This window comes from Bidens hawaiensis, unplaced genomic scaffold (genome assembly GCF_021521415.1).
Source record: "Bidens hawaiensis isolate Kalapana, Puna unplaced genomic scaffold, B.hawaiensis_p1.1 tig00011171_1, whole genome shotgun sequence".
Classification (NCBI taxonomy): Eukaryota; Viridiplantae; Streptophyta; class Magnoliopsida; order Asterales; family Asteraceae; genus Bidens; species Bidens hawaiensis.
The window spans coordinates 422,338-450,104 of record NW_027491865.1 but is presented as its reverse complement, the minus strand read 5'-3'; the positions used below and the strand labels follow the sequence as shown (position 1 = coordinate 450,104).

Below are 27,767 nucleotides of genomic sequence, written 5' to 3'. Positions count from 1 at the left end.
GAAAATAAGGAATCCCAAACACCCCCAAAACGTACATCTATCATGGATGATAGACTAGTTGTGTTATGGGAGGGCATGAGTCCTAAGCCCTAGACATGACTAACATATTAGAAATTAGGAGTATTTTTCATTGCATATCTAAACATTCGTAAACAAAAAAAGTACTAAAAGTATAGTATTACCGAGTTACCAATAACAAAAAAATATGATGACAATGTATAATAATAACAGATAAAACACCATAGAGATACGAACACAAAAGTGTAGTCGTCAGTCGTCACCCTTGAAAAATTGTAATTTTTTTTTGTCTCAAGCAACGCACACATGTGAAATATAACACCTCACACTACAAGTCGTTAGCAATGCTTAGGAATACATATTTTCTAATTTGGAACCACCGTCTAATTTGCTCATCAGTGTAAATGGCATCCCCGACAAAGTAAAAACAAACCAAACCCATAACGGAAGCTTCAGACTTGTTTGCAAAGGGAGTTTTCGAGTCCTTCTGGCCGAGCTCTCAAGATCATCTTTTAAACACTTGAGTCCCACCGTACCAAGTGTTTATAATCGGCGCAATATTTTCATATGTGGAAGATGGTGAATTTAGAGTACTCGTTTTTTTTTATTTCTAACTGTTGGGTGAGTGTGTGGTTTTTTAAGAGAAGTTTGTATAGGAGTTAAGTTAGATTTTAAACAATTGTTGTATTTTTATTAGTAAAATTATGAATTTAAAATTATTACTATTTCTAAATAAATGGCTCAAACAACCATTAAACCGTTGAACCAACACCACATGATGTCGTTGTCTTCTCTACGTCAGTGAACCACGCAAGGTGGACGCGGTGATCCATCATGTTGTGGTCCATGCCTCAAACACTCCATGAGACAAAGTTATAATAGGTTTTTGGATCGATGGGCTTACTTTGCCACGATGAAGCCTATAATAGTTGGCGAGTAATGGAAAATGTGCATATTAGTCCTAATAACTCACACAAATCATGCTGTATTTACACCACAAAACAAATTCTAAACTTTGTCACTTTGATAAGTCTTCTCACAAAAACTACTATTCTCTGCTTTACGTGTTTATCCCAAACGACACAAGGATGTAGAATTAATTACCAAGAAAGCTAAAACTTGTATTCTAGCTATAGCATAGTATAATCGTGGTGGTATTTTTGGGCATAATAACGAATAAGAGAGGTATATGCTATATACCATCTTGGACTAACTTACATGTAATATCCAATGTTATGGAAACCATGTTGAGACAAATTTCTAAGCATCCTAAGAACAAATTTAAAACAATTAACAAGAAAAAACATAGGTTAGATCATGAATATCAACAAAATATGTTCAAACAATATTCTCACATTCTTTATATTTATAACCATAACTCAGCTCTACATGTTGTTGGATTGGATAAAACAACACACTGCTTCTACGACTTGTACATTCTGCTTCGGCAATGGATGGTCAAAGTAAAAGTCAAAGGGTGGTGTTGATTCATGATGCATCCAGAGATATGAGATTGAATGGTGTAAAATGGGCACTTGATGGATTCTCGTTGAAGGATGGAGACGCGTTTATTTTGCTTGCTGTTGTTTCTCAAGTTCATCATCCGAGTATGGTCCTATATTATCATTCGACTTGATATTTAATTAAAGCAGCCTTAACTATCTAGATAATTCGTGTAGTGGGATACAAGATTAGAGTCGACAGCTCAATGTTTGGAGGGGCAAACCAAAGGGCTATTGATGATGAAATTGCGAGGAAGAAGAAAGAGTTCGACGACAACCTTCAACTTGGTGAAACACGAAAACTATACCAACTGCGAAAGGTAATGAACACTATGCACTTATCATGTGTAAGGTCGAACCAAAATATATTGTTATGTGATATGTGTACAGGTCGATTTCAAAATCGAGTTGGTGGCTGGGCCTATACCCAAAAATGCAGCCGTAGACGCGTCCAAAAAATGTAATGCCACATGGGTGATTCTTGATAGGTAAGTCTACCGTTGGTAATTATGACCATAGGTTGATTTAGGTATAAGGAATATTTGGTTATGACCAATTACCTGACCTTTATATGAATGAATTTATTTTTTCTATGAATAAAACATAAGATGAATAACAAAGAGATAAATATGTTAGATATGTTGGTTTTTGTAGGAAAATGAAGAGAGACAAGAAGTATTTCTTAGAGAAGTTGTCGTGTGGGATATCAACGATGAAAGACAACGATGACATTGTAGATATAAGAGGACTGAGAAGAAAACAGCCACCAACGTCTCTATCCTATGGCGAAATGTTACCCGTACACAACAAATTATCGACTAGAGAAGCACCCAATGATCAAGAATATTTTAGCATCGAATTGGATTCTTCATGTAAGTACTTGATATTTTTTATTCAAGTATATGTTCATTGTTTAAAGAATATAAGAAAATAAACTCTCATCTCATACAAGATACGGGTTCCACGAGCACCAGAACTAGTTTTAGCGACGGCATGCTAACGACGGGTAATAATCAAGACGACAAGATAAACGAGCTGTCAACGCTTCTAGAAACGTCGGCGGAAGAACAAGAGAATTCTCCGGGTAATAATAATAAAGTACCAATTTCGGAGTCGGAGGAGAAAGTAATAGTTGATGAGAAGAAATGTATTGATTGTGACACCACAAGTAAACCAATTGAAGAGGTCAACGATAATGTGGAAAGTGTTGGTCAAAGTCAACCTTTTGAAAATGAAGTCGACTATGGGTTTGGTGGAATGTCACCTGTGCCGAAGCAAGCGAAGCATTTTTACCAAGGCTTACAAATATAATTCTCTCTGCAATTTGCATACATTGAAAAATGGTTACTCTGTATGTGACAATAAAAGTGTGTGGTATTTTAGGAAATGTACGAAGCCAATGATGTATTTTGTACCTTTTCAAATACATAATGAAATAAAAATACTCATTTTCTAGTACATATTATCATCATTATTAATTTGTGACAACTATTGGAAAATCCATTTAACAAACTTCATATATATCACTAAAAATGGGTATTTGGGAGGACCAAAAACCATGTCAAATAGTCGTGGTATGATCGGTTTTGTTCGAAATACTTAATACGAGGATTTCAAATACATTTAGGTTAGACATGAACTATGTCCGATACTATACAATCGTTTTATATGTAACAAATTGACTTTTAACAATTTAAAACATGACTCAATGGCTGACAACAATGCATCGGACTTCACATACTTCATTGCAGAAAAATATCTCTCAATGTTTACTGTTGCGGCCGATAAAACTAATGAGAACTTCGATAAAGGTTACATAATTCCATTCACGTAAACTATTCAAGCTGGAAAATCTATTATCCTCTTTCAAATTATTATTGCCATTAAAATCATACGGATACCTCGCCGAGCCACAAGCCTACAACAACTAGCTGGGTCAGGCTTTGCAATTGAGAAGAGGTTTAGGGTGTGATAATGGGCTTTAAGTTTATGTGCAATGGGCTTAAAAATTTGGGTAATTGGCAAATGTGTCTAGTAGTTAATAGATTTTATTTGTTAATTTTGATATGATTATTATTTTAATTTCAATAAGTTAAAAATCATAAAACTAAAAAAATCTTAATTATTTTTATAAGTGTCCATAAAATAATTTCATGACTATCGTGTCAAATTTTTTTGATATTGGTCAGTTTGGATTATACTATAAGTTTGAGACATTTGTTATTTATAGTTTTTTATTACTAAATTGTAATTTATTATATGAAGTAAACTAATATGTTAAAGGCGTGTATAAATTCTTTTTTTTTCTTTTAGTTTCTAAGTTTTAGATTTTTTTAATTAAGGGATTTGATTTGTGTGCTTTTTTTTTACCAATGTAGAGCACTTCGATGGCTCTAAATGGTAATTGGGCACTATACGGAAGGATATTCATCATTCTAGTCTGATACATGGTTACAAAAGCGTGTCTTATGTAGTTGGGTATCCGTTACTTAACACCTTGAGATTCACGTATAAACTCATTGGTATTAGATGTACTTGCTTATGGTCTTATGTGGTTAAAAACTATTATTTAGTTGGCGTTACCCAAAATCTGATCTTAAACTCAGCTAAAAACTTACTTTAAAAATAAAATATTATTTGTATTCCTTGCAGGCCCATTTTAATGATTTCAGGTTTTACAACTACAAGTCTACAACGTACTATATTTTAAGATTATATAATATATATTTGGTTTAGATACGGATATACATGTATCATTTTTTATGCCCTTTTCTAACCTCATAAAATTTTATGGAACCAATATTCATACATGGTATGATACCTAAATACTCGTCTCATGGGTTCTAGGGCTGTCAGTTTGTGTCTTAACGTGTGTAATATTTTTGAGACAACACGATTAACGCATGTATCAAACATGAAAAACAACTCGTTTAACATTTGACTCTGGTGATACGAGTATGACAGTCATACGCTTTATATATCAAAAGAGAGAAATGATATACTATGTTATCTTAATTTTAATTATTTAAAAAAAAATATAAAATTACATAACGAACTTTTTCCTACACGGGTCTTACCATGTTTAAATAAGTGTCCATTATAACAGCTTTCTCTATCTCCACATGAAGTGAGATTGTTTATTGATATATGTTGAACTATGTAATCACAAAATATTGTTTTGGTGTCAAGTGAATGTCCACGGAAGTTGTTGACAGATAATTGTATAGAAGTTTCGATAGTAATTGAAAACAATAAAAGTTTTAACCTACAAGATATTTGAAAGTGTTAATTTTTGAATCTTAAATCAATATGCATTTGTTTCTCAGTCTTATACAAATAAGTAAAAGTTATGTAGCGGGTGTAATAGCTTTTCTTTTATACAAATCCGTGTATGTAAAATCTTTTTAATTAGCATTTTCAAACAAAATGTCATATACATTATAAGAAAATCTCATATAGTTAGTTTAAAAGGTTGTCATATATCAACAAGAACAACAATTCAGATTCTTTTTAGTTATTAAGTTATCTAGACTAGATAATTAGACCGGAAGAAATGCTTCACACTCTTTACATTCTTCGGTCCCAACCAATATAAGTACCTTCGTCAATTTGTTGCTCGTTTCCCACAACTCCCTTCTCGCATCATCATTGATACATTCCGTTCATCCTTAGGCTACACATAGTGCCCTTAGTTCAGCCTTGCCAGGAACACCACCACGGGTGGTCGGGTTTGAGAAAAATCATCCCGATCAGGATAGCCACCCCCGCTCATCTTGAAAATAAAAGAAAAAATTAAATGACACATGAAGGATTTTCATGATGAAAACAAGAAATTAAACCACCCCAATCAAGATCCCCACCCAAAGTGAATCGAGGCTTAAGAAACATAAAGAAAGACAACCGAGATGGTAAACCCACTCCCACCACTCTTAGACCATGTGTGGTGGATAGAGCCCCTTTGTGGGCGTTGTGGGATATGTGACGCCATGTTAGCATAGGGGCTTTTGGCTAAAATAGGTGTAGTGGATGGAGCCCCAACAATCATTATTTTATTATTATTTATTAAGAAAAATAACATAAAAAAACTCACAAATCTTAACCAACCCTTCCCCCTCACACCGACACTGTGTGGGAAGCCCCCTTCAGACGCCCATAGTGCCCAACACTATGGGACGTTATGAGAGTGGGAAACGCTCCACTACAATACAAATGGTCTTAAATCTAAAATTTAAAATGATCATTAAACAATTTTTTTCCAATAGACTCTAACTATTGCAAATAGCCCCCTCATATTCACTACCTTTCACAATCCAGTCCTCCAACTTTGTAACTCATCCACCTCTCTCCCACTATTTAACTAAAAACCCACACTCCTATTTCACACACCTTATCTTCCTCATCTCTACCAAAACAATGTCAGACAACAACAAACCATCCACCGGAGAAGACGACGACTCACTCTCCGACACCGAAGAATCCCAAACACCAAACCCACCAACCACCACCACCGAACCCCCAAACCAACCCACCTCAACCCGACTCGGAATATTCGACACCGAGCCACTCGGCGACTCACCGGAAGCCTACTTCAAAAGAGTAACCCAAATCCTCGAATCGGACGAGTTCAAGAAACTCGAAGAGTCACAGGAAATCAACGACGTCGATAACATCGAGGACCTGTACAATTTCCCACCCGACCCGGAGAACTGGAAAGAGGAGGACTTGAAGGAGCTGTGGGCGGATGCTCCACCGTTTTTGATGAAACCCGGGTGGGACCCGAACTGGGTTGATAAGGATGAGCTGGAGGTGATAAATGAGGAGGTTAAGGAAGGTCGTGACCCGCCGATTGCCCCGTTTTATGTACCGTTCAGGAAACATTACCCGGTGATTCCGCATAATCATTACGATATTCGGAATGCGAAATCGGTTATTGAAGAGTTGGATAGGATTGAGGAGTTTTTGACGTGGCATAGCTTTGTGTTTGCTGATGGCAGCACGTAAGTTGATTCGGTTTTGTGTTTTGTGTTTTGTTGGTGGGTTTTTAGGGGTTTAGGAATGGTTTTTGGTTGAGGGATTTGTGCACAAATAGTTGACTTAATTAGAATATGAAGCCGCCTGAACCCGAGTTAGGGAATACTTGAAAAACCTGAACCTGAATAGTCTGAACTTGAACAGCCCGGACCTTAATGGGCTGGTTATTTGTCGAGCTATCTTTTCCCAACGAAAAACCCGAACAACCTGACCCGTAAAACGTGAAAAAACCCGAACATTTATTGTTAATTTTTTTAGATGCGTTTAGGTTTGGAGTCTTTAGGATTTGGAATACTAAGTTTAGGGACTTTTGAACATTACATTATCATGTCATATCATCAAATGATGTTTGAGTTTTACCCAAGTTAGAGAATACTCGAAAAACCCGAACCCGAACAATTCCAACTTGAACAGCCCGGACTTTAAATGGGCTGGTTATATATCGGGTCATTTTTTCCCAACAAAAAACCCGAAAAACCTGAAAACACCCGAAAATTTATTGTCCTTTTTATATATGCGTTTCGGTTTGGAGTCTTTAGTAAATGGAACACTAAGTTTAGGGAATTTTGAACATTATCATGTCATATCATCAAATGATGTTTGAGTTTTGATAATATTTTTTTTATGAGCATGGTCAATTTTGATGATATTTTGTGTAACAAATATATATATATATTTTTTTGTTTTATGTCTAAACCCAAAAATCAAACAATCCGACCCGGACAAACCCGCAACTGGATAACCTGTTCCCGACCAACCCGAACTTTAAAAGGGTCGGTTATCGGGTAACTTTTTTCAAGCCAAAAAGCCGAACAACCCGACTCGAAAACATGAAACCCGAAAAAAAAACCCGAAGAACACCTCTACACTGTTTCAAACGGCTGTCCAAATAGATGCCTGACAACTGTTTTGACCAAAAATTTTCAAAGTTTGACTGTCTATGGTCTGAACGCCAAATGGCCATTTTCAAAGTTTCAGTTTATGGTCAAACCGGCTGTATGAATGTTTTGTGGATGGTCGTTTTTTGGTGTGAAGGCAAATGGGGGTGGTGTAGCTATATCATGACCCTAAAGTATGTATAGCAGTTAAATTGGAACTCTTGATTGTAGCATTCATGACAAATTTTGATATCTGTTGCACGTTATTTATCTGTGAAAGTTAATTTTGGGAATTATATTAAGCATTTGCTTGCGTTATCTAAAGGTATGAGGGGACGGTATGGGATGATTTGGCTCACGGGAAAGGCGTTTATGAAGCCGAGCAAGGATTGGTCAGGTTTGATTGTATTGTAAATATTTAAGCAATTATATTATATTATTTATACAATGTATTTGACAAATTCGTGAGGTTAAAGTTTATGTTACTGGATGATTACAGATATGAAGGTGAATGGTTGCAAAACAATCCGGAGGGTCACGGGGTTCTTGAAGTTGACATACCTACTTATGAACCTGTTCCCGGTTCAGAGTATGCTCATAATCCGAACTATGTTTTTACTTACAGAAATGTAAAAAATAAAGCTTGATCGTTTGTTTTTGTTCTCAGGCTTGAAGCTAAAATGCGTGCTGAAGGGCATATATTTAAGAGAGATTTTATGTCACCAGAAGATAAAGAATGGCTTGAGAAGGATATTGAAGACTGTGTTAAATTCTCTCGGGGCAGAGTTGAAATTCCGTTTTATGAAAATGAAGAATGGGTCAGACAATTTGGAGAGAAACCGTAAGTTATAATTTCAAATCATATTGTATTAAGCACTGTTTTATGTACATTTTGCTTACAAACAGTATTTTCACTGTCACAACTTGTTTTCTAATGTTGCGTGACAGGGAGAAAGGTCGGTACCGTTACGCGGGTCAGTGGAAACATGGCAGAATGCATGGTTGCGGTGTTTTTGAACTCAATGAACGTACAACTTATGTAAGTTCAATAGGCTTTTTTTATATATATTATGATAGATGAATGGTAACTTCTTATGCTCATTATGCAGGGACGGTTTTACTTTGGAGAGTTTTTGGAGGAAGATCATGGTTGTGATGTTGATGCTTCCGCGGTAATGTTGAAAAACTTTGATTTTAGTTTTAATGTATCATGTCTTTATTTATGATAAACAAAAATGTACTAATTAGAATGGTATTCCAGTTGCATTCAGGTATAGCAGAAGTGGCTGCAGCAAAGGCTCGGATGTTTGTTAACAAGCCTGATGGAAGTATGCAATCTAATAATCCATTTGTTATTGTTTTATTTTAATTTTAACTAAATATTTGTGAATTTATGTTGAAGATACATATAAATACTTAATAAATGTGTTGAAACTTTGTTTTTATGTTGCAGTGGTCCGAGAAGAGCGGGGCCCATACAGTGATCCTCAACATCCTTATTTTTATGAAGGAGAAGATATGTGGATGACACCAGGCTTCATCAATCAGTTTTTTGAAGTAAATATTAATTTAAAAAATTAGTTTTTAAAAAGTATTAATTTTTTATATGCTTCTGATCAGGTCCCAGATTACTGGAAAGTTTACATGGAAGATGTGGATGAAGAACGACAAATGTGGATAAATTCGTTTTATAAGGCCCCGCTTAGGTTACCCATGCCAGCCGAGCTCTCGTATTGGTGGGAAAACGGTATTGCATTTGAAAATTTGTGTATCGAATCTCGTTTTTTAGTTAATGGAGTTTATAAGATTTTGAATCATTTTATGTTCATTTTATACAGACCAGTCTCCTGAGTTTATTCTCCTTAACAAAGAACCCGAGCCTGATCCTGAAGATCCATCAAAACTGGTATATACTGAAGATCCCGTTATCTTACACACACCAACGGGGAAAATAATAAATTATGTAGAGGATGAAGAACACGGGATCCGTTTGTATTGGCAACCGCCTGCAAAAGACGGGGAAGAAGTTGACCCCAGCGAGATTAAGTTTCTACCACTTGGAGATGAAGAACTGTTTGAACGAGAGGAGCGTAACTTTTTAGAGCGTGTGCTGACATCAGCACAAGATAAATGCAAAGTGATGCTTGAGAATTTGGAAAAACGGATTGAAGAGAAGAAGAAAGAGAGTGATGCGAGGTTGAAGTTAATAGAAACGGATATTGAAATTGCGGAAGCTGAATCTGAGTTAAATGAAATTATCAAAGAAATGGATGATGAGTTAAAGAAATTGGAAAAAGAAGAGGAAAAGAAGATGGAGATGGAATTGGAAGCTGAAGCCGAAGCCGAAGATGACGATGAAGTGGTTGAGAAATCTGAAGAAGTATCGCGTGTTGAGGTTAAAGTTGATGATGTTAAAGAAGATGTTAAAGATGATGACGAGGATGATGAAGATGACGACGACGACGATGCACCGCCGAGTTTTGGTTTTGTTATTAAAGATGAGAATAGCAAAAATGGTGGGAGATCTTCACCGTTTGCTGCATCTTCTATGCAGTTTGGTTCTTTGGGTCTTTCATCTATGGTTAGTTTCTACTTTCTAAAAATATCATTTGACCAATGTTTGACTTAATTATTATTATCGCATATAATGTGTTTGTGTTATAGGTTCCATCACATTTACAGCGGTTATTTGTGGCATGGAAGGAGTCAAAGGTGCATAAAAAGACTTCTCTATCTCCTCGTGTTTTGCCAGATCACTTAACCCGAAGGAGTTCAGTCAGATTCGAACGACCGTTTGACCAAGGTTTGACTTTGAGAGCATATCATCGGGCCAACAAATATATCACAAGGTCAACTCCTGATACTCCTTTTAAGCAGAAACCTTTTGCGCGTGTTCAAAGAAACACGGGTGAGCAAAAAACGCAAAGTTTGGCTTGGCCGTGCATACGTCCTAATGAAGAGTTAAGTATTTTGTCTTTGCATGTGCCTATTTAGATTGTTGTTTTACAGAGTTAACCCTGGTGCCTGATTTGACACTGGTTTTTTTAGCTGTTTTTTCAGTTTTGTAAGCTTAATTTTATATGCCTTGCTTATTGGCAGACATACCTGTGGCATTTTTGACATTTTGCCTTTTTAAAAAAACTGTTGTATGAACCTCATTTGGTGAAAAATCAAAACCTGAAACATGAATTGTTCACAAGAGAGTAAACTCAGACATTGAAACATAAATTGGAAGAATCCTTTTGTCTTGTGTTTGTGTTCATGATTCTAAAAGCAGCTTGGCTACTATGACTTTTAGGGTCAAATAATAAATGTTGACTTTTGCTCCAACCAAATGCATATACATAAGTTTATATAATCTTAACAGCAGAAGTTCAAGCACAAATTAATGTTTACATTAACGGCTAACATGGGGTTAGGAGTGACATTATTTAAGGTTGAATTTGAGGTTATGCTAACGGAACCAAATGTTCTGGCAACTTGAGAAATGGCTATGATAAGTTGACATCATCATAGGTGTTAAGTGGGGTGTCCCAAGAATTATTGTTTTAGTCAGTCCAAAATTCAATTATATTCTCACATGTCATGTCATTTATACCTCATGGATCTTAATATAATTAGGCATGCACACTTTAAGCTTAATCCTTATCCTATCCAGGGCTCACCGGCGTTTCATACGCTCGTATGATCATACCGGCTGTATGGTTGGGCGAAAAGTGGGCAAACGTGCCATATCGTACGAGGGTCTACGAGACTACGACTTGTATGATTTTTTTGTCTAACAATGAAATGACTGATTTGAACACCGACATAAACATACTAGTTGTATGACATTTTTTTCTCTTTATCATGTGCATGTATTATAGGATGATATTGTTCATAAGACATGTATGATGTGATAGAAATATTATGATGTGTGTTATGGTAGCTAATTCATACACTTTTTTGGTTAGATCTATAATTCTGTAATCTGTATACACTTTTGTGGATGGTGTACTGATAACATCCATTGATAAACAATATTAACCTAACAAATTATAACATTTGCCTTGGTAACTAATTTATACACTTTTTCAGTTAGATCTACATACACTTTTATGGGTGAGTGAACAATATTAACCAAAAACATGGTATGTCTGGATATTTAATTTATAGGTGTGTCTATACATACATACATACATACATAATTATTTAAGGAAACTTACATTACTACTCAAATACAATCATTATTTTTCTATTTTGTGCAATATTCTAATAATTGTTTTTTTCTTAAAAGCCACTATACTTGAGAGTTGAAACATGAGAAACATGTCCAATGTGTGTGTCTTCAATGGAGCCGATGTGAAGCTGGACCACTACTCATGTGAACACAATTTAATTTACAGAACACCAATAACCAATTCTAGATTGAAAAATTGAGAAATGCATGCATAGGTTATTACGATTCATATCATAGAATTTTCTTCTAGTTTTTATTATAATTTATCCTCAAATTTTAGTTACATGTTTTTTTATGAAGAAAGAAGTTTATTTATATTTATATATGTTTTTGTAAACAAAATTAGTACTTAAATAATATGGGGATATATAACTTCTCTACCCATATTCTGATATTCATATGCTATTATGCTATTATCATTTTTAATGGAACAAATACGTTTCTAAAATTATAAAAGTAATAACATGGATTGTTAATTGTTTTCTCAATGAAAGTGATATTGATGAAAAAGATATTCAAGAAAGATACTAAACCACAGAGTTTTAGAAAACATCTAATTTCCTAGAAGGATGGAAACATGAAATTAGTTTTTTAAATTGGAAAAAAAGTGTTTAATTTGGCTTCTTTGTTTTCTTTCTTTCTAATTTTCCCTCCTAATTTTGCCTTTTTATTTAAGTAAACATTCCGTCCAAAACATATCGTTTAAACATTCATATATACTAGTTCTTTGTGATTTTATATTTATAAACAGTTTTTCACATTAAAAACGTGACACGATTTGCAAGAGAATAAGTCCTTTGTAAGCAAAATAATAATATTACCAGTTCAACCACACACACATATATATATATATATATATATTATATATATATATATATATATATATATATATATATATATATATATAAGTAAGCAGTAATTGGTATCAAGAGCAAAATTACATACCGGTGATCAATTCCAAATTTGAAAAGTTACAAATGTAACCTCTCTTATTTATATAGTATTCTAGTTGATATATCTCTCTCTATAGCTTATAACAGTTTTTGGTATATATCAAATATTTCAGCCGACGCCATGTCTGAATTTTATTATTATTTAACCCAAAAAAAAAAAACTGTTCAAATTTCATGGTTGTGGAATTATTTTGACATGTCGTAAATCAATAACTAACAATGTTTCGACTCAATTGTCAATTGTCATCATACGATCCAATTGTATTTTTCTTTTTTTAATACTCCCTTTATCGTAGAAATACCAAAATAATGTTCTATTAATTTTATTTAATCATAATGATTTCTAGTATAGGTTCTCTATTAAAATTATAACAAGTTCTTTTATTAAAAATAGTTTTTATTTTTGCTTGTTTGTTAGTTAGTAACCAATAAAAATGTTGTAACATCTGTTATCTTATACCAATCATTATTTTTCGTTATGGCATTAGGAGCTCACGAACTTGTTTATATCTATGCAAGGCTAGTGGAAACTTCCATGCAAGTCACTCGTTTATAGATTATTCCTACTTGAGTATGTTTAATTGTGTAGTCTTCCTTTCATTCATAGTTATTGCTATCAAAACGTGTTGATGATACATAAGACGGAACATTAACATCTCTCAGACAAAACAAACAATATAGGATTTCTTTGAGGTGTCACAAACGCTTCTTCTTTGGGACTCATTCTACCCAATGAGCCAATGAGGTTTTACCCTATCATTGTTAAGTAACCCAATGAGCCAATGATTCCTACATGAATTATCGTTTCGAGATAAGTTTTACATCAATCGAATCGTTCGTTCTTCCGATCAATAGCCCTAATGCATCGGTTTGAAACTCGAAAAGGAATTGAATGACGTTAAATGTTATTTAACAGAGGTCAATTGAGACAAAAATAGTTGAAAGTTGGGAGCGTTGGTAGTGATAAAGTTGGAATTATTATCGGCCAATACATAAAAGTTGGGATTATTTATTTCCAATTTTCCTTTTTTCTTTAACATTTGGTTTCAGTTTTCATTACTAAGGGTTTAGCTCACAAGTTTAACATAAAATTCGTCAAAATCGGACTGTAAACACCACGTAACATGTTTTTTATATTAAAAAATATAGTAATATCATAATCAAATTAAAGAGAATAAAATGTTTGTTTTTGTGATGCAACTTAAAAAAATATTAACATATAAAAACTTTTATAACTCGGTCTTAAAGTTAAATTCATGGGAAGTTGGTTTAAAATTGAACCAAAAAAATAATGTATGATTAAAGGTGGATTGTCAAACTAACTTGTAAGTATTCTTTGATTTACAAAGGTTGAGGCTTAAAACTTATAAATATTTAAAATAAATTGAAAGTTTACGTGGGATTTTATGCTTTAAAGACCGAAATATCTTTCTTTAACATACATTATAGGTGTAAAATATTTTCTAAAACTTTTTAAAATAATGTGTATTAATTTGTCAATGAATCATATATTATATATAGTAGATATAAAGAGTCTAGTTAACGTATAATAATTCTTAACGTACCTCAACGTACGCTGAAGAGGTATGTACCCGCCTCAACACCGAGCAAGGCGGGTCAACCCACAAGATAAAGACATTATGAAGGCACAAAGCCAAAACCTATGCGCATGGCGCATACAAAACATGCTCAGGCATCATATGCCCAGGCACACATATGCTCGCGCATCACATATGCGCGCGGCGCATCAGCGCGCGGCGCATATCACATGCTCGTGCATACCACATCTGCCCAGGCACACATATGCTCGCGCATCACATATGCGCGCGGCGCATATCACATGCTCTTGCATATCACATCTGCGCATGAAATATCTGCGCGTGAGAATAAAGAGAAGACTTCGCGCATCCTCAGGATTGGCACATATCACACATGCACATAATCGACCTCGTCCTTATCCAAATCAGGATTAGGGCAACCTTGATTGTGCACGTCAGACAACCTTCCAGAAGGCATCTTTTTAAGGAGTAAGAATATGCTGATGTTGACAGCTGCCAAATGAAACGTCGACAACTCAGCATGACACATGTGCTACCACGTGATTACAACCAACGAGAAAGCGCCAGGTGTCCTAGAGGACACGTGGCGCAGTGCGATTGGAGGAGGCCAACGAGGTTGAGCCCAACCAGTGGAAACCCTAGCACTATAAATACAGCATCAACTCCACTTTGATGGACACATTCATACTCAATCATTGACAGTTACAGGCAGTGATATCACATTCAATCATATTGAATTACATTCACTCACAGTCAGTTACATACAAACACACAGTCTCACAATCAAAGAGTATTCAGCTATTAAGCAATACTCTTGAGATTCCCTTACTCACACATTATTATCTTCTCCACCATATACTTATTCTCACGCCGGAGGGTTACCCCAAAGAGGACCCCTCTGTCCCTTTCTGAGGGGTAAGTTAACGGCGTTGTTCATTTTGTAGGTGGAAGAACACGGATCCAGAAGAACCATCGGTGAAATAGTACAATCAAAACCCGAGGAAAGTAGATCTGCTACCAGTGAGTAGATCCACGTTTCTTCATTGGCGCCATCCACTGTTACATCGGCAATCAGATCTCATCAGATCTACATAAAAAAAATCAATCACTATGGTTTCTGGCGTTCGTAACGTTGATCAAGCTCTGGAGGATATTGAACGTGAGGGTGTTAACGACGGACAGCAGGTTCTGAGGGTTCCGCGTGACTCTACGCGTACCACCAGCAACCGTCCCTTCGTCACAACCCCTCACGGCCAGACTGAAACTCCTCCAGACGATCTCACGTTACAAAATATGGCCGGCTCGAAAATGAAAGGACCAATGGGTCCAGAAGAAGAAACAAATGATCCGAATGAATGGCTCATAAACGAGCAGCGGCGTCTGATGGAAAAATACAATGAAATGGTCAAACAGAAGAAGCTAGCCGACCAAACACAAAGGCAAGAGTTTGATAAGCAGACTACAAAAAGGCCGCGCGCGCCGGAAGAAGGACACTCTGTTCACACTGCACACACTGAGTTCAGTGATGAAGAAGTGCATAGCATGAGGAAGACGCGGGATACTCATGCAGGAGGCTCACAGCTCCGCGCGCCTATGAACATGGCGCCTGGAGCCAGAGCCGATCTGGATCTGCACATGCCGTACAGCCCACCAGTCAGAGGGCAAGTGGACGTAACCACACCCTACAGACCAGCCATCTTGGTGAAACACTCAAAGTTCACTGCGCGCATCGCGCAGGCTCCCATCCAGCACAAGACCAAGATGCCAAGTGGTTTGGGTAAATATGACGGCACGACAGATCCAGACGATTTCTTGCAAGGTTTTTACAACACGGGAAACCTAGAGAGCTGGACGATGCCAACATGGTGTCATATGTTTGCTCGCTGCCTAACGGGCGCGGCGCGAGTATGGTTCGAGAGCTTGCCGACTGGGCAAATTGATGGGTTCGAGGAACTATTAGAAAAGTTCCAAGCCCACTTCGTACAGCAGCGCAGGCACACGCGCGATCCTGATGACATCATGCACTGCGTACGCAGGAATGATGAAACGATTGAAGATTACATCACTCGGTTCAATCAGGAGTCTCTGGCAATCGGAGGTATAACCGAGCAACTCCTGCGCGTGGCCTTTATACAAGGCGCGCGCAGTGATAAATTACGACGAGCTCTTGTAAGCAAAGATGGCATGCCCACCACGTGGGCCAAGTTAATGGAGGCATCGCGAGTTTTCGCGATAAATGAAAAACAGATTGCCCAAGATAGGGCAAGAGAAAGAGCGCATCAGGCTGAATCACCGCGCAGCAAAGAGAAGAGGGCCAAACAGAACTCTGTATGGTCCAGGTTGCAGCCAACAAGTTTTTCTTCCGCAGAAAAGCAAGCGCAACCAAGCTCACCCCAGCCCCAAAAAGATGCTCGTCATCGCGGGGAGGGTGACAAGAGGGAGGGCGGCAGAGATCCTAGCAGACCTCTGCCAAGAATATGGACACCCCTCACTAAAACACCTTCACAGGTGTTAAGTACTGAGAATGTTCAATTCAAGCCCCCCAAGCAACTACACTACAAGGGACCGCAAAACAGTGGCAAATATTGTGAATTTCACAGGTCCCCGGGCCACAACACCGACGCATGCCATCATTTAAAGGATGCGATCGAGAAGGATGTAAAATCAGGCAGGCTGGCTCACTTGGTGAAAAACCAAAGAATAGAAGATGAGCAACCGGAAGGAGCCTCTGCCAGCAAGAAATACAAAAGAATCTGTGTGGCTAAGGGGGGGCGACAAGGGCAGACGTCAAAAAAGAGAAGCGCGCAAATCCACGGAGATTGGCGCGAGCAGCAAGTCATCTTCCCAAGAATCAGGGGAGGCCCTTCAATAAGCAGTCCTCTCGTCATCACCACACACATTGCTCATTACGAAGTGTCAAAGGTCCTGGTGGACACTGGAAGCGAATCTGACATTATGTATGAGCAATGTTTCAGAAAGTTAGACCCGGCAGACCAAGCGCGGCTCGAAATTGTGAACGCACCAATCTGTGGTGTTTCAAATGAAATCATCCATCCCCTAGGCCAGATTCAGTTTGAACTAACTATGGGGGATGATGAGCACAAGCGAGCCGAAGTTGTCAACTTCTTGGTCTTGCCCACCACGTCATGCCACAATATGATCCTGGGTAGGGGAACGATTGCCCAATTTAATGCTGTACCGTCGCCAGCGCACGGCGCATTGGGGTTCCCTACACCAACAGGCGTAACATTTGTTTACCGCGATCATTTGTGCGCAGTGACAAGTACGCCGCGGGAAGGGAGAATGAAACTTCCAATGGCGGACAATGCGCCAGAGAAGTGGATTTTAAACCCAAAATTCCCATAGCAAACGGTCACAATTGGCGCTACCATTTCAGACGAAACGAGATTGAGAATGAAAAGGTTGCTCACAAAATACACGTCGGTTTTCGCGTGGCAACACTCCGATATGACGGGGGTCCCGCGAGACCTGGCGCAACATTCTTTTAACACGTTCAAGTCGGTGGAGCCAATTGCTCAGAAAAAGAGAATCATGGGGGATGAAAAGGCGAAGGCCATGAATGAGCAAGTGGAGGACCTGTTGCGCGCAAACATCATCCGCCCGATCCGATACCAGACGTGGGTAGCCAATCCTGTGATGGTAAAGAAAAGCAACGGGTCATGGAGGATGTGTATTGACTTCAAGGACCTCAACAAAGCATGTCCGAAAGACTGTTACCCCCTCCCAAACATCGACGCAAAGGTGGACTCCGTGGCGCCATTCAAGCTCAAATGTTTCCTGGATGCCTACAAAGGCTATCACCAGATTCAAATGGCACCACAGGACGAAGACAAGACTGCCTTTAGAACCGACAAGGGTGTTTTTTGTTACACAAAAATGCCCTTTGGTTTAAAGAATGCGGGCGCCACCTATCAGAGACTTATGGATTCGGTTTTCAGTGAACAAATCGGAAGAAATCTAGAAGTCTACGTTGATGATTTGGTGATCAAGAGCAGGGAGGAGAGACAAATGCTCAAAGACATCGAGGAAACTCTTCAGCGCCTAACGGAAGTTAACATGAAGCTCAACCCGAGCAAATGTACTTTCGGCGCGGAAGAGGGGAAATTTCTTGGTGTAATGGTCACTAAGGATGGTTTCAAGGTGAACCCTGAAAAGGTGGAAGCCATCCTTGACATGCCTTCACCATCCACCATGAAAGAGGTTCAGAAGCTGAATGGTAGATTGGTGTCAATCAACAGGTTCCTAGCGAACCACGCCAGCAAATCTACTCCATTCGTTAACACTTTGAGGAACTGCTTGAAGAAGAGCCAATTCAAGTGGACGCCTGAGGCTGAGCAAGCTTTCAGTGAGATAAAAGAATGTCTCATAAAGCTGCCCGCGCTAACAGCTCCACTTCCTGGCGAAACCCTTACATTGTACCTGTCAGCTGGAGACCGCGCCATCGGCGCAGTACTATTGGTGGATCGCAAGGGGATCCAAACGCCAATATACTATGTGAGTCGGGTGCTGACAGACCCTGAGACGCGCTATTCCATCATGGAAAAGTTAGTTTTGTCACTAACACACGCGTCGCGCAAGCTTCATAGATACTTCAATGGTCATCCTATTGAAGTTCTGACTGGTTACAACATCCAGCAAGTCTTGCGACGCCCCGCGCTCTCCGGAAGGCTGACAAAGTGGGCGCTGGAATTAGGTGAACACACGATCACCTATAAGCCCCGTCCAGCAATAAAGGGTCAAGTTTTAGCGGATTTCATCACAGAAATCCCAGAGGGAAAGATTGAAGAAGCTCAGCGCGAGGTAGACCCTCCGCGAGCAAATGATGAAGAAGATGTTTGGAGGCTATTCACTGATGGAGCCTCCAACAGCGAAGGGTCCGGCGCAGGCCTCAAACTGGTGGACCCTGATAATCATGAATATACTTATGCTATTAGATTGGACTTCAAGAGTACCAACAATGAGGCTGAGTATGAAGCCCTGCTGGCTGGTCTGCGCATTGCGCGCAAGTTTGGAGTTAAAAGGCTAGAGGCCCATGTTGATTCTTACTTGGTAGCTGCTCAGGTCAACGGCCTTTATGACGCCAAGGAGAACACAATGCCTCTATATCTAGAGCAGGCAAAAAAGCTCGTTGAGCAGTTTGACTTCTTCAGAATCATACACATCTCGCGCAGCGAAAATAAGTCTGCTGACGCGTTGAGTAAGATGGCTTCAACTAATTTTGATCACTTTGGCAAAGATGTCAGGGTGGAAGTGATGAGCAACCCGTCAGTGCAAACGCAATCTGTCCTTGTAATTCATACAACCCCTTCATCCTGGATAACTCCAATAATGGAATTCCTGAAGGAGGGGAAATTACCGGACGATCGCGCACAGGCGAGAAAGATAAGACACAAGGCGCAGAACTATGAACTACTTGAGGGTACATTATATCGACGCTCTTATCTTGGACCGCTCATGAAATGCCTGGATGCTGAAGAAGCAAGCTATGTGATTAGGGAGATTCACGAAGGAATCTGCGGAATACACGCTGGCCCGCGCATGGTGGTTGCCAAGGCAATGAGCGCAGGCTACTATTGGCCAGGCATGTACTTGGATGCGCTAAAAGAAATCCAAAAATGCAAGGCATGTCAGAGCCACGCGCCAAACACCATGCGGCCAAAGAACAACTTGATTCCAGTAACCTCCGCATGGCCTTTCCACAAATGGGCCATTGATATTGTGGGGCCCCTGCCGCAAGCGCAAGGGCGAGTGAAATTTTTGGTAGTGGCAGTAGACTATTTCACAAAATGGGTTGAAGCCAAGCCACTAGCAAAAATCACAGCTGAGGCGATGAAGCAATTTATCTGGAGCCACATCATTTGCCGTTTTGGCCTTCCAATGGAAATTGTGAGCGACAATGGCAAACAATTCACTGACAGGAAGATATCCAGCTGGCTCAAAGAATTGCACATCAACCAAATCTTCACTTCGGTCTACCACCCTCAGGGGAATGGCCAAGTGGAGCGCGCGAATCAAAGTTTGTTAAATGGGCTGAAGAAAAGGTTGGAGGGAGAATCCCATTCTTGGGTCGAAGAGTTACCTAATGTCCTGTGGGCGCACAGGACATTAAGCAAAACTAGCAATGGCGAATCCCCGTTCAGCCTAACCTATTGTTGGAATTACGTATGCCCGAGACACATACTTATACTAATGTGGCTAACTGTGTTTGATCCAAGTCGGGTCATACCCAATAACAAGCTAGACAACACCAAATGTATTCTTTAATGATTTGATCACTTAAACGAATACCGAACACTACGTGTTTAGAAAATTGGTTTTCTAAACAAACACACTTGAGGATTTAAATAAATTATCTGGATAATTTGTTTATATAAATTAATTATTTAATTGGTTAAATAATTATGTAAATGCATGTACATTTTATAAAATTAAGTTTTATAAAATGAATGGAGATGGTTTTAAAATGGTTAAAACAAAATAACAAAAAAAAAAAAAAAAAGAAAGAAAGAAGCCGTCCACCCCATGTGGGTGGAAGGTTTTGGTCCAATCAAAATCTTTTGCTCCATGTGATAACCTCTTTATGAATCTCCAATAACAAGACATGCATTCAAGTCTTTTTTGGTATCTTTCAAGTGTTGAAAAATTCAAAAAAAAAAATCCTCTCTCTTTTCTCTCTAAACTCACGGCTCACTTTGGGCAGAAAATAGTGAGCTTTGTGAGCTAGTTTGGTGTTCATAAATCCTAGCAAAACAACTTGGTGTTGTCACAAGTAGCTTGGGGTATCACACTCTTGAGGTCTTCTTCTTTGGAGGCTTGTCATTCATCCACCATCATCTTCAACAACCCACTTGTTCTTCTAAAGGTAGAAGAAGGTACAATTTACATTTTGTGAGCATCTTGTTCTTGTAATTTTGATCCTTGGCTTCGGGTTTTAGTTTTAACATAATGGTATGTTCATTAACAAGTTTTAAAATATAAGCTTCCTTTGCGTTTTTTCTAGTTAAATATGGTTAACTTGAACTTTGATAATCTTGTATAAAACCCAACAATGGCATCAAGAGCCGGTTACAAGGACTTATGCTTCTTACATGTTCATAGATTTCGGGTTTTTCATGGGTGAAAAAGGGGTCCGAAATTTTGGTGGATTTTACCCCTCATGGATTTGTAAGATCTTGACATGCATGGAAAGATCTTAGGAAACCATTATTAACATTTGGATGTTGAAAATAAAAAAAAAATAATAAAAAAAATTTTGGGCCGTAGCCTCTTGGGGGGGGGGGGGCCGATTTTATTTGGTGATTTTGGGCATTGGTTGCTTAGGTTGCATGCTTAGAACATTTGGTATGTTTGGATGTGTCATAACCGAAACCTAGACCTTGGATGTGTTGATTGTTGTTTGTGTATGTTGATTATGTTTATTATTCAATATGGTTGTAATAATTCATAATCTTAGGCTTGTGTAATTTATTTATTCATAAGTTGGTTTGTAATAAATAGATTAGTTGCATTTTCTTTTTTTTTAGAAAAATATGTATTAGGATACATTTTGTAAAAATTGAAGATGCAAGAATTGGTGGATTTGGGCCTTGGACCGAAATTTTGGGCTTGTTGGGCCTCACCGGCCCATCATGGGATTCAAGCCCATTAGGCCCATAAATTTCACTCTTGGGCCCAAGAAGACTTTTGGAAGTTTGGAGCCCATTAACAAGCCCAACAAGAACACAACAACTTGGAAAGGATACTTGAAGCATTTGGATGCAAGGTCAAGTGGGAGTCAACATTCCATCCTTGTGTCATGTTTTGTCCCTTAGGTGTGACTTATGACCTATACTTGTTTCGGCTAACAAGTATGGTCAAACTTAGCGGTTCTCGGTTATGACTATATTTTGCATATGTATGCTTGGTTGTTTGTTTTACTTTATGTAATGTGTGGTTGATAGATATTAGGATATCCAAACCGTCACATAGGAACGACAACAAGCATGAAACGGGTTCTAATATATATTTGGTAATATCGCGTCAATTAGTTTAATTAAATGGGTTTATTAAAACTAAGCGATTACTCACATATAATAAAATTGGTTTTATTATAACTTGAACCTTGAAAATTGGTTTTCAAAATCGCCATATTACTAAATGCATGTTAGGATATGGCATAATGTTTTTCAAACTAGAATATTGGAAAACTTAAAAATCCCTTTTTCATAATTACCAAGGAAACAAGTCTAACACCATCCTTTTGTATGACACTTAACGTATTAGGGAACTTTAAATGGGATAAAGGTCACCTAACCATTTTGAGCAAACTAATATACTTAGGGTAATATTAACATATTTGTGGGATAAAGGTCACCTAACCACTTGTATGTTAATCTTACATGTTTATACAAGAAGGACGACTTGAATTGGAAACCATGTGATAAAGGTCACCTAAGCATGGGATCCAATGGTGTTGATGGGATAAACATGCCAACACGAAATAAGGATTTCGAATGGTCCCATACCTCTAGAAGTTGCAAAGGGTTGCAATTGTCAAGATTGACTACCTTGTTAAATCAAATAACGGGATAAAGGTCACCTAACCGAAATTTGATTTATCGTTGGATTCTAGAATTTAATTATTATTTTAAAATCTGGAATAAAAGGGTATTAATAATTAAATTGATTATAATACTAAATAGAACTTTGTTAAATTTTGTAGATGGCCGCTAACAATGCTAACACCTCTACCCATAACACCCGTAACCTATCCTTAAGAACCATCCTTGAAAAGGATCGTCTAAACCATAATAACTTTATGGATTGGTATCGCAACTTGAGAATAGTTCTCAAACAAGAAGAGATATCATATGTCTTAGACGATCCCATTCCCGACGAGCCTAACGTGGAAGATGAGGAGGCTTATAACGATTGGGTCAACTACACCAAAGATTCGGTGCAAGCCTCTTGCCTCATGTTAGCGACTATGATTCCCGAAATCCAAAAGGATTTCGAGCATCATGGGGCATACGACATGATAACTCAATTGAAGGAAATGTTCCTTCAACAAGCTAGAGCCGAACGTTTCGAAACGGTTCGAGCGTTTCATGCATGTCGTATGGAGGAAACCCAAAGCGTCTCATCTTATGTCCTAAAGATGAAAAGCTACATCGAAAAGCTTCGTAGGTTGAATTGTCCCGTGTCTAATGAGTTGGCTACGGATTTGATCCTCAACTCTTTGACCAAAAGGTTTGAAACCTTTGTCATGAATTATAACATGAATGGATGGGACAAAAGCATTGGTGAGCTTCACGCAATGCTAAGAACGGCCGAAGCGGGAATGGGTAAAAGGGTTTTACCCGTTCTAACAATCAATGAAGGAAAAAGGGGACATAACTCCAACCCCAAAGCAAGTGTTGCTAAGGGCAAGGGCCACGTCCAAGGAAAGGGAAAGAGGAAAGCCATCACGCCCACCAAACCGAAGGAAAAGAAGCAAAAGGTTGCGGCGCAAGATCCATGTTTTGAGTGTGGAGAGATAGGTCATTGGAAAAGGAATTGTCCGACCTATCTCAATGCGTTAAAAGATAAGAGGGATGCGGGGCATACCTCAGGTATTATCTTTACTATACATATTGAACTAAATGTTATTTCTTCAAATACATGGGTACTTGATACCGGATGTGGAACTCACATTTGCAATTTGTTGCAGGGGTTCAAAAGAAGTAAACAACTCAACAAAGGGGACATTAGTCTCTTTATGGGCAATGGAGCAAGAGTTGAAGTCCAAGCCCAAGGAGACTACTTGTTAAAGCTTCCAAGTGGTTTGGAAGTAATTTTGAAGAATGTTTTGTATGCTCCTAAGTTAAGGAGAAACATTATTTCCGTGTCCCTTTTAAAACAATGTGGCTTTGATCTTAAATTTATAGATTATGATATTCATGTTTTGATGAATGGCATGTTTTATTTTAAAGCTATACCCATGAATGGTATATATGAAATAGATCAAAGTGGTATGTCACATAGTAGTTCAATGTACAATGTCAACACCAAGAAACTCAAGAAGGACTTGGGAGATTCCTATCTTTGGCATTGTCGCCTTGGACATATAAGCAAGAATCGCATGCAAACTCTTCGAAAGAGTGGTATTCTAGAAACAAATGAGTATGATTCATTTGATGTATGTGAATCTTGTTTACAAGGCAAAATGACAAAGCAACCCTTTAATAAAACTTTTGAAAGGTCAAAAGAGTTATTGGGTATCATACATTCAGATGTATGTGGTCCTTTTAGACCAATGACTAGGAATGGTGAAAGATACTTCATTACCTTTATTGACGATTATAGTCGATATGGTTATGTGTACTTAATGAAACACAAAGATGAAGCTTTTGAAATGTTCAAAGACTTCAAAACTGAAGTAGAAAGACAACTCAAGACAACAATCAAAGTACTTCGTAGTGATAGAGGAGGTGAATACCTAAGTGGTGTTTTTCAAGATCATCTTAAGAGTTGTGGAATTATTTCACAACTTACTCCACCTGGAACACCACAACATAATGGTGTGTCTGAAAGGAGAAATCGTACCCTATTAGATATGGTTCGATCGATGATGGCTAGAAGCACTTTACCTCTATCATTTTGGGGCTATGCTTTACTTTCCGCTGTTCGCATATTGAATATGGCTCCAACCAAGAAAGTGGAGAAGACACCTTTTGAAATATGGCATGGAAAGGCTCCATCGCTATCATTCTTAAAAGTTTGGGGTTGTGAAGCTTATGTAAAGCAATACACCCCAAACAAATTAGAAGTCCGATCCACTAAGTGTATCTTTATAGGTTATCCTAAAGATGATATAGGATATTACTTTTACGACCCTAGTGAGCAAAATGTTATTATTGCTCGAAAGGGTAAGTTCTTGGAAACTAAGTTCCTTGAGGAAGGAACTAATAGTAGAACAGTGAAATTTGATGAGGATCAAGAATCACAAGATGATACACAATTGGTTGATACTAGCACTCAACAAGAGGTTGTTGAAAGTGATCAAGTGGTTGATCAAAACACACAAAACGTTCGCAGATCTGGTAGAGTTAGCAATCCACCTGAAAGATATGGATTTTTTGTAGAAGGTTGCTACGTGGTAGATTCGGATGAACCAACCACATACCGTGATGCAATGTCCAAGAATGATTGTGACAAATGGCTTGAAGCCATGAACGTTGAGATGCAATCCATGTATGACAACCAAGTTTGGGAATTGGTTGAACTACCACTCAACTCCAAAGCTGTTGGAAGTAAGTGGGTTTTCAAAAGAAAAACTGATATGCATGGAAACTTGGATACTTATAAAGCAAGACTTGTAGCTAAAGGTTTCACTCAAACTCAAGGGGTTGATTATGATGAAACTTTTTCGCCTGTGGCAATGCTAAAGTCTATTAGGATATTATTTGCCATAGCTGCATATTATGATTATGAAATTTGGCAAATGGATGTCAAGACCGCTTTCCTAAATGGATATCTTGAGGAAGATGTCTATATGGTTCAGCCTGAAGGTTTTGTCGATCCGAAACATCCTAATAAAGTATGCAAGTTAAAGAAATCAATCTATGGATTGAAACAAGCATCTAGAACTTGGAATCATCGTTTTGATGAAGAAATCAAAAATTTTGGATTCATCAAGAATGCTGATGAGGCTTGTGTGTATAAGAAAGCTAGTGGGAGTATAATTACCTTCTTAGTATTGTATGTCGATGACATTCTACTATTTGGAAATGACATTCCAACCATGGAAAGCGTTAAGGCTTGGCTTGGAAGTAGATTTTCCATCAAGGATCTTGGTGAAGCTGCCTATATTTTGGGAATAAAGATCTATAGGGATAGGTCAAGGCGCTTGATAGGTTTGAACCAAAGTACATACATTGATAAGATCTTGAAAAGGTTCAAGATGGAAAACTCCAAGAAAGGTTTTGTACCTATTCAAAGAGGGACCATATTGAGTTCAGCTCAATGCCCAAGCTCAAAGGATGAGCAAGAGACAATGAAACAAATCCCATATGCTTCTGCTATAGGATCCATCATGTATGCGATGATATGTACTAGACCGGATGTGTCATGCGCTTTGAGCATGACAAGCAGATATCAACAGAATCCAGGAAACAGTCATTGGATGGCTGTTAAGAACATATTGAAATACCTTAGGAGAACTAAGGATATGTTTCTGATATATGGATCTGGTGAGGAGGAACTCGCCATAAAAGGTTACACGGATGCGAGCTTCCAAACTGATCGAGATGATTCTCGATCACAATCTGGGTATGTGTTCACTCTTAATGGAGGAGCTGTCTCTTGGAAGAGCTCAAAACAGGAAGTGGTAGCATTGTCCACTACAGAATCAGAATACATCGCCGCTTCATTGGCAGCTCAGGAAGCTGCATGGTTGAAGAAATTCATTACTGATCTAGGGGTGGTCTCTTCCATTCAAGACCTTCTAGAAATCTTTTGTGACAACGAGGGTGCGATTGCACAAATCAAGGAACCTCGTTCGCACCAAAAGACAAGGCACATAGAGCGGAGATTCAACTACATAAGGGATGAAGTTGAAAAGGGAAAGATATGTATTCGCAAAGTTGGAACTGATCAAAATCTTGCGGATCCATTCACGAAGCTCCTAGAAAGACCGAAACATGAGCGTCATGCGAGTGGCTTAGGACTTCGATATTCTAGTAATTGGATTTGATCTATTTTGTATTAAAGTTTAAAAGACTTTTGTAATTTAACTCTTTTATATGATTATGGAATCTTGAGTTAAATTCTAATTTTGCATGTTTAATCCATGAATAAGTTATCTTATTCTAAAAGTCCGTAGTCGATCACATTTGTGGGAACAAATATGAAGCAAGACTATTATGAACTAGGATTGGTGGATATTCATAAGGAATGAATATAGAACATAGGTATGCTGCCAAGGTTCATAGATATTTGTGGGATACAAATATTGGACTGACCCGCTCTCAATATTACTACATGGAGTCGATTGACCTGATCATTAGTAATTTTGAGTAAAGGAGAATTTCATATTATCCTTAGACCTGAGATGTATATTGGGTCTTGATTTTCACCAAGTATTACACTTTGACTCTCCCCTTCGCTATTCGTAAAAGATGGTACATAAGGATGAGCTCAGGTGGAGTATAAAAGTGATAGTGAGAGGCGTATACAGTCAAGATGGAATTTGTTCCTCTTATGTGTTGAGAGTTTAGATGTCTAAGGCCTGATAAAGTTGAATTGTAAAGAGAATGATCACCTATGTCTCTTAGATCCAACATGACATCTAGTAACAAAGGGATATAATGATAGATTCACCTAAATCATATCAAGTAAGGGACTTGAAGGGATGATGTTATTGAATGGCACTTCGTCAAACACATTAGGGGTGGTGAACTGTTGTTAGGCAGTATTCACCACTTGCATTAATTTTCTATGTATCTCGTGCAAGTGGGAGATTGTTGGAATTACGTATGCCCGAGACACATACTTATACTAATGTGGCTAACTGTGTTTGATCCAAGTCGGGTCATACCCAATAACAAGCTAGACAACACCAAATGTAT

The 27,767-nt window shown here is 38.2% G+C and overlaps 3 protein-coding genes across 3 annotated transcripts in view; 2 read left to right on the top strand and 1 right to left on the bottom strand.

The window, feature by feature from the left end:
• The window catches only part of LOC143537320 (uncharacterized), a 239,718-nt gene that overhangs the window by 112,571 nt on the left and 99,380 nt on the right, over window positions 1–27,767 (bottom strand). The window lies entirely within an intron of this gene.
• Window positions 887–2,831, top strand: LOC143537304 (uncharacterized). The gene is made up of 5 exons (XM_077031099.1): window positions 887–1,625; window positions 1,698–1,840; window positions 1,911–2,008; window positions 2,175–2,392; window positions 2,473–2,831. Exons 1-5 carry the CDS (start codon window positions 1,469–1,471, stop codon window positions 2,829–2,831), a joined length of 975 nt encoding a protein of 324 aa, XP_076887214.1. The 5' UTR covers window positions 887–1,468.
• On the top strand, window positions 5,934–11,104 carry LOC143537313 (protein TIC 100-like). Its single transcript, XM_077031109.1, has 11 exons — window positions 5,934–6,517; window positions 7,755–7,826; window positions 7,929–8,018; window positions 8,097–8,270; window positions 8,378–8,468; window positions 8,539–8,601; window positions 8,691–8,757; window positions 8,883–8,986; window positions 9,050–9,176; window positions 9,268–10,010; window positions 10,094–11,104. Exons 1-11 carry the CDS (start codon window positions 5,934–5,936, stop codon window positions 10,421–10,423), a joined length of 2,445 nt encoding a protein of 814 aa, XP_076887224.1. The 3' UTR covers window positions 10,424–11,104.